Source organism: Mercenaria mercenaria, chromosome 7, assembly GCF_021730395.1.
Source record: "Mercenaria mercenaria strain notata chromosome 7, MADL_Memer_1, whole genome shotgun sequence".
In the NCBI taxonomy this organism is placed as follows: Eukaryota; Metazoa; Mollusca; class Bivalvia; order Venerida; family Veneridae; genus Mercenaria; species Mercenaria mercenaria.
In genome coordinates this window covers 43933797-43947287 of record NC_069367.1, presented here as the reverse complement: position 1 = coordinate 43947287, position 13491 = coordinate 43933797, and the positions used below count along the sequence as shown (strand labels likewise).

At 34.1% G+C, this 13491-nt stretch overlaps 1 protein-coding gene across 1 annotated transcript in view; it reads right to left on the bottom strand.

Annotated features, from left to right (window-relative positions):
- Window positions 1-4738: 4738 nt before the first annotated feature.
- The window catches only part of LOC123554264 (5-hydroxytryptamine receptor 2C-like), a 30608-nt gene continuing 21855 nt past the window's right edge, over window positions 4739-13491 (bottom strand). Inside the window, exon 2 of the mRNA XM_045344277.2 lies at window positions 4739-6309. Coding sequence (XP_045200212.1) covers window positions 5093-6309 — 1217 coding nt within the window. The 3' untranslated portion in view covers window positions 4739-5092. The remainder of the gene's footprint in view (window positions 6310-13491) is intronic.

Genomic DNA, 13491 nt, shown 5'->3' with positions numbered 1-13491 from the left:
AAGCCACCAATGAAGTATTTTAAATTCTATACTTAAGACATTGAACTATTTCGTTTGTTTGTTTTTTGTTTTTGTTTTTTTCAGTTTTTCTTCTTTTATATGTTTTAGATAACCAAAGAAGAGAGCGATTGATGTAGTTCCAAAATAAGACTGAAAGAAGCGACGTCAAGCTGTTAGCATTAATTTGTTATGTCAGAACTGTACTGGCACTATTTTAGTACCAATGATTGTACATTTACCTGTACGTATACGCAAACAAGTTAAACTCCCATTTCTGTTCTGTACTATAGTGTGACACCCTGATGTGTTACCCTAAACAAATGCTCCTCTCTTTTAATAATTTCACATGAATATGCAGGTATATAAGATATTTGATGTTTCGCTGGAATTGATTTAAATCTCGTGAATGGAGTTAAAACTACATGTTTGTGAAGTTGTAGCTTAGCAAAATATTCAGATTATATATTGATATGTGCAAGTTTTTTACTGCCATGAATTATATTCGGTAGAGTTTAAGTGGTTAATAAACGTAGGCTATTGGATTTGTATAGAGAGTATGCACGAGTTTTGCAGCACAACTATTTCGCAACATTAAGTTCGCAGTATTATGCCGCGAAAGAAAGAGTGTATATTTCTGAATACAAAGCTAATAATAAACCGTTATATTATGCACACATGCTTTTTATTAACTAATTATAATCATAAAATCAATATTTAGTCTGAATTAAACTGAAGACGTCGCCCTTAAGACCGTTTCACATAAACATCGAACAAAAACTGAGTCCGACCTAATGTCAGATTTTTTTTCTCTCTGTTTTCTTCTTTTCGGAATCGACTGGAGCTTTCATATACACACCGAATATCTGAGCGAAAATGTGTAAATCGACCAACTTGTGGAAAAGTGTGACAATTTTCACCCATTTCGGTTCGAACTCGGTATCCCAGCTATAGGATTTCAATTTGTGCATATTCGTTTAGCAATCCTTTCCGTTCGGCGTATAAGTGAAGTGGCCATTTGATTGCAATTTGTTTTCCATTAATTCGATTTATTTATGAAATGGCCTTAAATGAACATTTATACGCGACGACTCACATTGAAGTCATAACTGAAGTCAATATGCGAAAATATTCCAATTTCAGATCCTATTGTACACACAGACTGGAAATGTGTATGTGATAAGCTCTGTACTGATATATCATTGTGAATGTTTATCTTTTAGCACATGCATCTTGCATTTAGCGGTTGTCTATTTTTTGTTTTATTTGCCGACCACATGGAAACATTACTTTGACAAAGAATAATTACATACAAATCAACCTTATGTTACGAACAGTTTATGATTGGTGCATGATTGCTGTACTAATAAACTGCACGTATAACACAGTTTATTCTGAAATCTATTATCTAATGAGGAACTAAGCTGAACATCATTAATTTTATGCCATTATTTAAAACGTTATTTATTTAGCCTGATCCATGAAACTACAAAGAGAACAATTTATAACATTAGCAAGGAAACTGAAGAAAAATGATACATATATAAAATATATATACGGTGTACCCCAAGGACATTCTATCGTTTAGCCTTAGACATATTCACCTCAACGAATAGGCCGTTGCTCAATCTATAAAAGGCGAAGGCACATCCATTTGTTTATGTCAAGACATTGACCTAATTTATATTTCCTACTTTATAAGGCAACAAAAAATTATAGTGATCATATAAAGGGATCTAATATGTTCATTTTCAGTTGTAATAAAACACGCACATATAATATATATGTATTATACTTTATTTTCCCGCCACTTTCTAAAAACGCAGTTTTTACTATGCAACGTTTACACGAAGAATTAAGCGTTTAATTGATTGTCAGGTCAATTTAGATACGTACTTATAATGTTGTTTGTGTAAAACCTGGTTTCTAACCATTCGAACTTGAAAGTGTTTTATCTAGCTCGTAAGTGAAACCTTTTACTTCTGACGGCGCAAAACATGGCCAAATTAAGATACGACAGAAAATGAACGATTTTGCCGCTATCTCAACATTCAATTGCAGTATAACTTTATGATCTGATATCTGTAGGTGATGTATATAAAATACTGTGCAATGTGTAAAATATTTTCTTATGCACACATGTGTTGATTGAAATTTGCATATATAAAAATGTACAGATGATTAGGTTATAACATGTATTAATATTATATAATATTGAAATAACATTTTATTTTTCTATTGATGGGCAAGATAAGACAGTAAATTATAATGAAATACTTCATCATAGTATACAGAAGTAATTTTGATGAAAATAAACCATCACTTTTTCAATTGGGTTCATATGACACATTAGCTTGTTATGTTGAATATCTATAAAAAACTATCTTAATAGCAATTCATAGACGAAAATCTTACATACATTACAAAAATATGTCCTAATTTATTTTATAGGCCTGACTTTTGACCTTCAAGTGTGACCCTGACTTTTGAGCTAGGGGACTTCGTGTTGCGCTTGAGAAGTCTTTTAGGGAACATTGATTCCAAGTAATCTTAAAATGCGAGGAACCATTTTGCAAATTTATAATCCCCCATTAGAATGCAGAGCTCTGGATTGGACTTGAAACAATCTGTGTTCATACCATTTTAACATTTGACTTCGGAGTGTAATTTTGACCTTTAAGCTATGGACTAGGTGTTGTGCGTGACACATATTCTTGTTACGGGGAATATGTACACCAAGTTGTTTTATGGACAGGACAAGAGAAAAACATACTGACATTTGACCTCCAAGTATGACTTTGACCTTGTAGCAATGAATTTGGGTGTTGCACTTGACAGGGGTACATCTGTGCTAAGTTTATATTATAATCCCTCATTTGATGGCAGAAATTTGGATCGAGCACGAAATAGACACTGTTAGTATCATGTTAACATTTGACCTGCAAGTGTTACATGTTCCTTTAAGCCAGTGGCAAGCCAGTTTTGCACAACACATTGCCTTATTATGAGGAACATTTACGCCAAGTAATAATATGACATTCCCTCGATCAATAGTCCTAATGTTGACCGCTCATCGATGTGGGTTCGAGCTTCATTCGGGACGTTGAATTCTTCATGTGAGGAAGCCATCCAGCTGACTTACGGAAGGTCAGTGGTTCTACCCAGGTGCTCGCTCGTGATAAAATAATGCACGGAGGGGCACCTGGTGTCTTCCTCCACCATCAAAGTTGAAAAGTCGCCATATGACCTGTAATTGTGTCGGTGCGACGTTAACCCACCAAAATAAAAATAGATAAATCGATTAGTGATTGAGTTTCAGACCCGACAGAAGAAAAAAGCTTTGTTGACCCTTGACCACCAAGTGTGACCTTTCTCTAAAAGTTAGGGTTCTGGTTTAGCGTATGGCACTTTGTCTTACTATAAGGAATATTTGCACCAAGCAATATTAAAATCCTTTGAGGGATGACAGCGTTATACACCGGACACGAAAGTAAGAACAGACGTAAAAAATGACGGAAGGAAAAGCATAATAATACTGTCCTCGAAACTGATTTTCAACCATAAAGAGAATATACGACATGTTTGCGCATTCTCGCCATAATGACACACAGTGCCTTAATTTTCCAAGGACTTTAATCCGACTGAGTTAATGAAACTTGGTGTGCCCCCGTTAGATGGCACGCTCCAGGCGTTTATCGACCTTGTTATTATACTCTCTTCAGTTTCATCTTATTATTTTCATTTTTTTTTTCATATTTTCCACAAATCTATAAGTATAATCTGTATTACTTTTTCATCCACAATGTCATAAATATTTGAGAATCAATCTGTAAAACAATTCAGCACGTTTTGACCTACCATAATAAGTTGCTACTTGTTGCCAATGTCAAAACACACCAAGATACCAAGGGTCATTATTTCTACGGCGTTGTAGGCACTTTTTGAGCATTATGGATTAATCAACAGCGATTCAGCGGCATTTCTGCTACAATTTACAGTGGAGAATAGAATAACAACTTTCAAGAAAAAAGTAAACAAAATAAAAATGGCCTAATAGGTGTTAAGTGTGCCTGTGAGAGTCATGCACCACCGATTACCCTTTCTATATCAAATGTCATTGAATACCGTTGAGTGCAATGGGTCCCAACTGTCAAATAACAATAACACTGAGTTCATTTTAAGAGCAATTTTCACACGGCTTAAAGCCTGTCATTGTGAACATTCAACGCCCAACAAGCCCACTAGTATCGACTTTAGTGGAAACTGTTAAAAACATAACATTTACTGGGGGCATATGTTGCTATTAATCATCACATTTAAGGATGTATGCTAGAATTTGGTGCGAAAATTTTCCCAATAACAGAAATTCTTCAAACTTTGGATATTGAAGGACAATTATCTAAGAAACAAAAAAATGCAATAAAAATCATAGGTTACCGGTATCAAAAAAAGAGTTATCTGCCCTTGAAAACGGCATTTCCCCCAAAAATGACGTTTTCAGGGGCAGATAACTCTTTTTCGATACCGGTAACCTATGATTTTTATTGCATATTTTTGTTTCTTAGATGATTGTCCTTCAATATCCAAAGTTTAAAGAAATTCTGTTATTGGGAAAATTTTCGCCCATCTCATATACAGGGAATTCTAGCGTACGCCTTTAATAGAAGGCATACAGATTGAAACTGCAATGCCAGGCAGAATATGTCCTTGACATACTAGATAATTTGGTGAACAATGATAAAAAAACTTGTTTATTTTTCTTTATTTGCTTCGTATTTTGTTTACCATATACTAAGCCCATGACAAAAAAAAAACGATTCTCCTGAACCTGTCACGTCTTAAGACTTCTGTATCGTAAACTCATTATTGTGCCCGATGTTTGTTCTTTTCACATCACAGGTATGTGAAAATTCTTTTTATCTATTTCATATCTATTTCATTAGGGGTGACGTTTGTTATAAATGGTCATAGAATTAAAATTCAATTCTGGACTCATAATATGCTCATAAAGGTTTGTCTTCGAGTGAGAGTTAATGCACGTGTAACACATACAGTGATGAGAGCATAATGTATATTAAATACATATATTTATATATCACAACGGTATATTCATGTTGTATTCAACTGCCCCTTTATGAAAACCCTCCATTCTACGTTTTCCTGGCTTTTGGAGGAATCCGTATTGACATTTTATCAGTTTCACGAATGTCTGCTTGAATGTGCAGTTGAACATTGTGTAGATGATAGGGTTTATTGTTGAACTTATCCAACCCAGCCACACAAAAGTTGAAAGCAAGATGGGATTAAATGAACACACTTTACACAAAACTGTTAAAATGTTAACTACAAAAAATGGTGTCCAACACATCACAAATATAGCAAACACGAATCCTAGAACTTTGGATGCCTTTTGCTCTGTCCGAACAGTTGTTTTGTCACTATTTTTATCTCTAGTCAAGTTCAGAATGCTAGAAGCTTTTACAATTATTTGTTTTGTCATGACGTCACGGAGAGATCGCTTTCCTGGGCTTTCTGTACCATTCACGTGAATATATGACCTACTTTCGTCATCAGATGTTGTCTCATTGTCACTGATTAGTGATTCTGATGACGTGCAATTTGTATGATGATTGGGTACACTTAGAAAGCACCTGTTTGCTTGTGAATTCTCTTTTGAAGTTGTGTAAATTGTTTCACATGACGCCGACTGAGAAATGATGCTTGGAATTCTTAAACTACGTCCACACTCCGCTATATTCATCTGACTTTTGCTTTTTATACACATCTCGTACATATTGTGGCCCCGTGTACCCGAAAAGCTTTGTCTTGAAGGAGTTGGGGAGGAGTTTGCTCTATTTTTGTGACGCCTAGATTTCACGCGGCGCAAAATCGGTTGGCCCGACTGAGCAACATTTCCATTAGGATCATATAGCTTCGACTGTTTATGCAGCAATCGGATTGTCAATCCATAGGAAACCACCATGATTATAAGCGGAATGAAAAAGGCAAGAATCGATCCATAGATAATAAATTCATTGTTTGTTAACGTGCATTGTCTATTATTGAATATATTGGATTCATCAAGCACTCCAAGGACCGTCACTGGGCTCGATATAGCAGCGGCTGCAGCCCATATAAGGCTTATCTTGAGAAGTACAATAGATTTAGATTTGTTTCGAGACTTTAAAGGGTTTCTAATTGCAAGATAGCGTTCTAACGAGATACTGCAAAGGTGTAAAATCGATGATGTACACATGAGGACGTCTGATGTTGTATACACGCTGCATAAAACGTGGCTGAATCTCCAGTACCCTGCAAATATATATATAACGTAGATAAAATCGAATAGAAGTATGTGAGGTATATCTTAATACAGATGATTTTTATTCTAAAAAAATGGAATGTTTGCTCTTGTTGCATTGGTCAACATGATCATCGCCTCCATTCTATATTACTTAACCTAAACATAACTGCAAAATACCATGGATATTCGTGCATTCCACCGACAGTTATTATTACTTGAAGTTCTACTGTGTCTGGGTTATTTGAAAACTCTGACAATATTTATAAATCTCTAGTTTTTCAGTATATTAGGAATCGTGTGTGGCAGTGTGAATTGAGTAAAGGACAACTAATTAACTCTATTTGCATTACATTCGTTTGTAAATCAAGGTCAATTTAAACCATTTGCTCAACCAGAGTTTCATCCAAGGGACATTTTTGCAGAATTTTTTTCAGCAAATTCAGAGGGATTTCTTTTTAATTTTAACCTATAGCCATTTAAGTTGAACTTCTTTTCAAGATTCAGTGATGTATTTGGAGTTGAAACTAAGTTGACTGGCAAGTGGAAGGTTCGGGCAGACGCTCATTACAATGTTTAATTGTTGAACAATTAACTGTGGTCAGCAACACAAAGTTGATAGTGTGGATATCAAGAGCTAGAGAATATTTGAGCCGCGCCATGAGAAAACCAACATAGTGGCTTTGCGACCAGCACTGATCCAGACCGAGCCTGCGCATCCGCGCAGTCTGGTCAGGATCCATGCTGTTCGCTAATGGTTTCTCTAATTACAATAGTCTTTGAAAGCGAAAAGCATGGATCCAGACCAGACTGCGCGGATGCGCAGGCTGGTCTGGATCCATGCTGGTCGCAAAGCCACTATGTTGATTTTCTAATGGCGCGGCTCATTTATTTGTGCCAGTGTAAGGTCAACACATATATTTCACCGAGTTGACAACAGATGCAATATTTTCGCGAGTGGAAATGCAAATTATGATGTTCTCGATGAAATATATTTCATTCGTACACGTAAAACAAACAATCAAATTTTTCTTTTTACTTTATGTTTTGACTAAATTAAACCATTTTTTACTAGTTTTTTTTACCAGTGATTTTTTTTTTCACTGTTAAAAATACCAGATATATTTCATCCTAATAGTTCGATAATTCCTTGAAGAGCATGTAATAAAACATATTTTTGCTATTAAATTGTATTTCATAAATAGTTAAAGCCCAAAATTGCTAATATGGATGATCATTATACAGTAAAGTAAGCATAATTCATATATCTCACATTTATCATTCATCAAGGCGGCATTTTAATTTCCCCTTATTATTGCTATTAGCATATATTCATTTACCATTAGCACGTTTTTCTCGTAATGGACAATTATGTACATACATATTCAATTTCCACTGACAAAGAACAAAAACGGTTTTCTTTCTCTTATGCAATGTAAGATGAAGTGTAAGAGACTATTTGTTTTTAAATATTTTAGCAATTTCAGAGTTGCCTGATATATCGTCTGTTACCGCACACACTTATCTTGACATATACTATCAAGAAAACTAATGGCGGGAATAAAACACTGTTTGTTTCAATTACTCAGTAGTTGTTGAGAAACGGCTTTATTTATCTGGTGATATATTTTTGTTATCGTAGAAAAGCATTTTAAAAACCACCATTCCCTATTTAATCATTCTGAGTGATAAGGCTTTATATAAATTCTCTTTTACGTTGATGTCAGATAGATATCTACTGTTTTCAAAGAACTGATAATAAAGATACAGATGTATTGGAAATAGAGTTTGTATACCTTGCCTGAGGTTCTTGTAAATTTCGTTACGTGATGCATGTTGTACTGCATATAAAAGGTAGGAGCGTGGAAAAATTAGCGTGAAAAGAATTCCTGGAATTTTAACATACATTTTGAAAAGCACCATTTATTTCCCAAGGTGTTAATAAAATGTCATATATCTTGATACTGAGTTGCTCCGTGTTTTATTGGTATACCTTAACTTTACTACCTTTTCATGTAAATAAAATAAATGTATGTTCTAAATTTTATAGTGACTTATTTGAACGCCCCGATAATTTAGAATCATTCTTAATCATGATATACCTTTAATAATATTCAACACTATATAATTATCTACAATCTTATTGCATTTTTGCATTATCCCAGTAAACCCAACCTTTGTGGCATGAAGATCGATTCTTTGTCGGTTATAGCATCTTTTCGTGTAATATTTACCTAGCTTTCAAGCAGAAATGGTTTGGCATTTAATTGCGAATAGAACAGTGAGATTTGTCCGCATATAATTATGTCTTTCATTTGTTAGTCATTCATAAATATAATGGTACACATTCACGCTCTTGGTGACAGTACTTATAAAACGAAGTACTGAAAGCAAGTGCTGTCAAAAGTATGGCACCCATAACGAGAATGATACCATAAACTGATAATTTATCATGTTAATAATAATCACGCAAGCTCACTAAATCATTCTTCTACAAACACATGTCTGTTTGTCGTCACTGTGGGAAAAACACACTGATCCTGTATCATCCGTCATTACTTTGTAATAAGTACTTAATCTCTGACTAGATGTACATTGTTCTTTTACTATTTCCTCCTGTTTTCCACTATCATAAAGTATCTGACTTGTACGTGGAGAAATATTCGTTCGATGATGTGTTTGGCAAGAGGCAAACATTTGTATGCTAGATTTTGTTATAAACTCCTATGTATTGATAAGGCTATTTCAACATGTTGTTTTTTCTGTGATTCAATGTCATTCTACTGTCACTATTTTTGTTTCTACATTCAGAATTGTTGACAACCGAGACAGAAAAAAAATATTTAAGAAACATTAAACTTTTCAAATATTCTAATATTTACAATAATCATTGGAACGTTTCTTGAATGTTTGTTTATATACGTTAAACATATCCCTTAGAGTGGTTTGTTGTTGAATAAAGTCATTGTTTGGAGTTCAGATGCGAAAGAATTATACCACAAGGGTGCATCCCGCAAGTTATAAAGATATCCATCTGAACCCCAAATAATGATTTTTATTCAAAAGACAATCACTGTTTGATATATACGTTATTTCGATTCTTACACGATATCAAAGATTAGTATCTACACACTTTACAACATCAACCAAATTAATTTGCCGTTTTTGTTTAGTTTTTTCTTCCAGCGTAACGATATGACGTTTGACGCTATGAAAATATAATTGTGACGCACGAACTATGCATTTATTGCATAATTATACACAGTTTCAGTCTTCTTTATTTGATAGGAAAATAAATCGGATTAGGTTAGAATGATTATCAAAATAAACGTAGAATGTATTGTACACCATATGTGAATTTAGACATAATCCTGCTGTAAAAGGGATTATATTTGATTTGTTGCAACGTAAATGGTGGTCTGTTACGCATAAACCCACAAGTCGTTTGCAGCCATAACCTTTCGATCGATTTTGTTAGGTAATACTATTATATTATTCTAGTAAAGGGAAGAATCACCTAAATATCTAGTGCTGGAAACAACACATGACGCAATTCTTACTACGTCTGTTATGCTTAAGTTAATTCGTATCATTTAGCAATATAACTGAATGAAAGTGTTTTAATCCTATTAAATATATGCTCGCTATAGCGCAAGTAATTCGCAGTAAAAGTTCAGGATAAGAAAGCTGTTCTTGACGTTTTAGATATTATTATTGGTTGCGGGTTTATCCCGCTACCAAAGTTAAGTGTATTTCTGACAATCATGTAGCATCTTTATTTGATTCCAAATCACATCCAAAGGAATTTGTTCATGTGCTACACAAAGTAGTCCCATTCATGAACAATGCGGATGAATTATCAATGATCAAGCAGTTCGTATTCATCCTCTATCCATTCATACTGGCCATTTAGATTATATAAGATCTGTCAATGATTAGGTATTCCAGCCCATAGTTACATCACTGAATTCCAGCTGTTCATGTAAGGTCAGGCAGAGTTTATCTTAGATATGAGGCACATAAGTATTTGTTTCTTATACATGTATATTTATAGATTGGCATTTAAAATGAAAATAACTCTAGCAAAACCCGCAACCACCAGACATCTCAAGGCTTTGATTATTATTAGTAGTAGTAGTATACCCGATTTATATAGCGCCCTTTTAATGACAAACACGTTCAAAGGCGCTTTAAATATACCAAACGTAGCCACACAGGGTGCGAAACATCCGACACAGAATAATGCATATGTTAATGCTTTCAATGATAATATTTCTATCCTTGAAGTTAAAAAGGCGGTAGATGAAGCAAACCGTGGTAAAGCAGTTGGTATAGATGGTATCCCAAGTGAAGTTTTGAAAAATGATACTGCTATTTTATTTCTACATGCACTTTTTAATACTTGTTTTAATAACGGCACTGTACCAACGGTTTGGGGTAAAAGTATTGTAAACCCAATTCCAAAATCTTCAGCTTCTGATCCTAGGGATCCTATGTCTTATAGAGGAATAGCACTTGCGTCAGCAATGTATAAGTTATATTGTTATGTTTTAAATGAAAGGTTGAATAAGTGGGTAGAACGCAATGGAATTTTGGTGGATGAACAGAATGGATTTAGGAAAAAGCGTGGTACAATAGACCAAGCTTCATCTTTATATAATGTAATAGATACCAGGAAAAAATTTAAACAATCAACTTTTGCAGCTTTTATAGATTTCCGAAAGGCCTACGACTTTATAAATAGAAGTAAATTATGGAATTGATTATGTAATACTGGTATAAATGGAAAAATGTTAAGTGCTATAAAATCTTTATACTCTACAGTTTCTGCTTCAATCAGGGTAAATTGTTTTTCTACCGAATGGTTTGATGTTAAATCAGGCTTAAGACAAGGGTGTATTTTATCGCCTTTACTATTTAATTTGTACATTAATGATCTTGCTGTTTTTCTTAAATCTTTAGACATAGGTGTAAAGATTGGTGATGAACTTTTATGCATTTTACTATATGCAGATGACATTGTATTACTAGCAGAAAATGCTGCTGATCTGCAAAAGCTGTTGAATGCGTTACGTGACTGGTGCAATTTAAATGATATGAACATTAATGTCTCTAAAAGTAAGATCATACATTTTAGGCCACCTAATTGTTCAAGAACTAATCAGGTTTTTACATGTGGTAATGACACACTTGAAATAGTTTATAGATATAGGTACCTTGGATTATTAATGCATGAACATCTGGACTTAAATGTTATGGTTAAAGCTGTAGCACAAAGTGCAAGCCGTGCTCTTGGACTTGTCATAGCCAAATGTAAAGTGATGGGTGGGGTTCCATATGACGTATTCACAAAGCTCTACGATACTGAAGTGTGGCCAGTTATTAGTTATGGTTCGGCCATTTGGGGGTACAGGTCATTTTCTTGTATTAATGCTGTTCACAATAGAGCCATGCGGTTCTATTTGGGAGTAGGGAGGTATACTCCTAATTTGGCTCTTGCGGGGGAGATGGTCTGGACTCCTACAATGGTCCGTCAATGGAAAACTGTCGCGGGCTTTGTGTGTCGTCTGTGTAACACCGCAATGACAAGAGTTAATAAACGGATTGCAGTCTGGGCTAGTTCTAAAGTTCGGTGCAAAAATTGGTTTTACTATGTGAAACAGAAATTCCAAGAGTGTAAAATTACTTTCAATATAATGAGCTATGTGTGTAAGTCAAATGTTGTTGGTAACATTGAGAAATGTATTATGGAAAAATATGTTCAAGACTGGTTTAATGGTATTAATAGAATAACTAGTAATAGTGGTAAAGGCAACAATAAATTAAGGACATACTGTACATTTAAATTTGAATTTATTGTTGAAGATTATTGTAAAATTATTCTGCCAAGAAAACATATGTCTGCCTTATGTAAATTTCGATGTGGTGTAGCACCAATACGTATAGAGAGTGGTAGATATGAAAATTTACAAGTTGAAAATAGAATTTGCCCGTTCTGTCCTAATATTGTGGAAGATGAAAAACATGTTATTTTGAAATGTACCTTGTATAATGATTTAAGGGAGTCTCTTTTCAGTTATGTTGTTAAAAACAATGAAAATTTCAAGAATTTGCCAGAACAAGAACAACTGAAATATCTGTTTACAAACCCATTGTTAGTAAGATCTGTTGCCAAAACCTGTTGTAAAATTGTAGACCGTCGTAAATTGTACTTATGTAAATAATTTTACATAGAATTTCAGTCTTTTTTCCACTAAATTTGATTAGTTTTAATCCCTTTCTGAATGAGGGTAAATTGTTATTTAGGAAGTTGGTATTAACCATGTTGCTCTAGATCTGATCTGAAGTATTATCCACTATCTTAAATACTTTGTTTAGTATTCTTTTTACTTTAACTTTCTTAGTACATCCTTTTAAACATGAACCAGTGAACCAGGCAGGATTAGTGCCAACTTCACAAATCTATCATTTGTCCATTAGTATGGTTTTTAGTACCAACTATGTCTATTAGTATGGTTTTTAGTACCAACTGTTATAATAAATACGTATCATTGGTAGAGTACGGTTTATATAAATGGTGTTTTAATATTTTATGGAATGTGACTGTCACGTTTTCATTAAATATGAATTTGACTTCCACACTTAGTGTATTAGTACACTCTGAGGTAACTTTATCTCATCAGATTCATACACACACACACAGACACACACACAGACACACACACACACACACACACACACTTGTCTGTATACTTTTAAGTAATGGATATACACTCACCAACACACGTAAGCACGCATAAACAATCACACACACAAAAAAAAAGACACACACACACACACACACACACACACACACACACTTGTCTGTATACTTTTTAAGTAATGGATATACACTCACCAACACACACAAGCACGCACAAACAATCACACAAAAAAAGCACACACAAGCACACATGCATTTACACACACGAGCACACTCATGCTTATACATATAAATACATTGTGTGTACTGTTTTAAGTTATCTGGTCGATTTTAATGTTTGTAGTATTGTTTTTTACCGTTTTATATGTCTCTTATAATTCTAAAATTGAATGGCCATTTACATATGTTTTAATGTTGTGTTGTATATTTGTATATACTTATTGTTTGTAAATGGAAGAGAATGAAATAAATATAAATAAAAAACAGAACG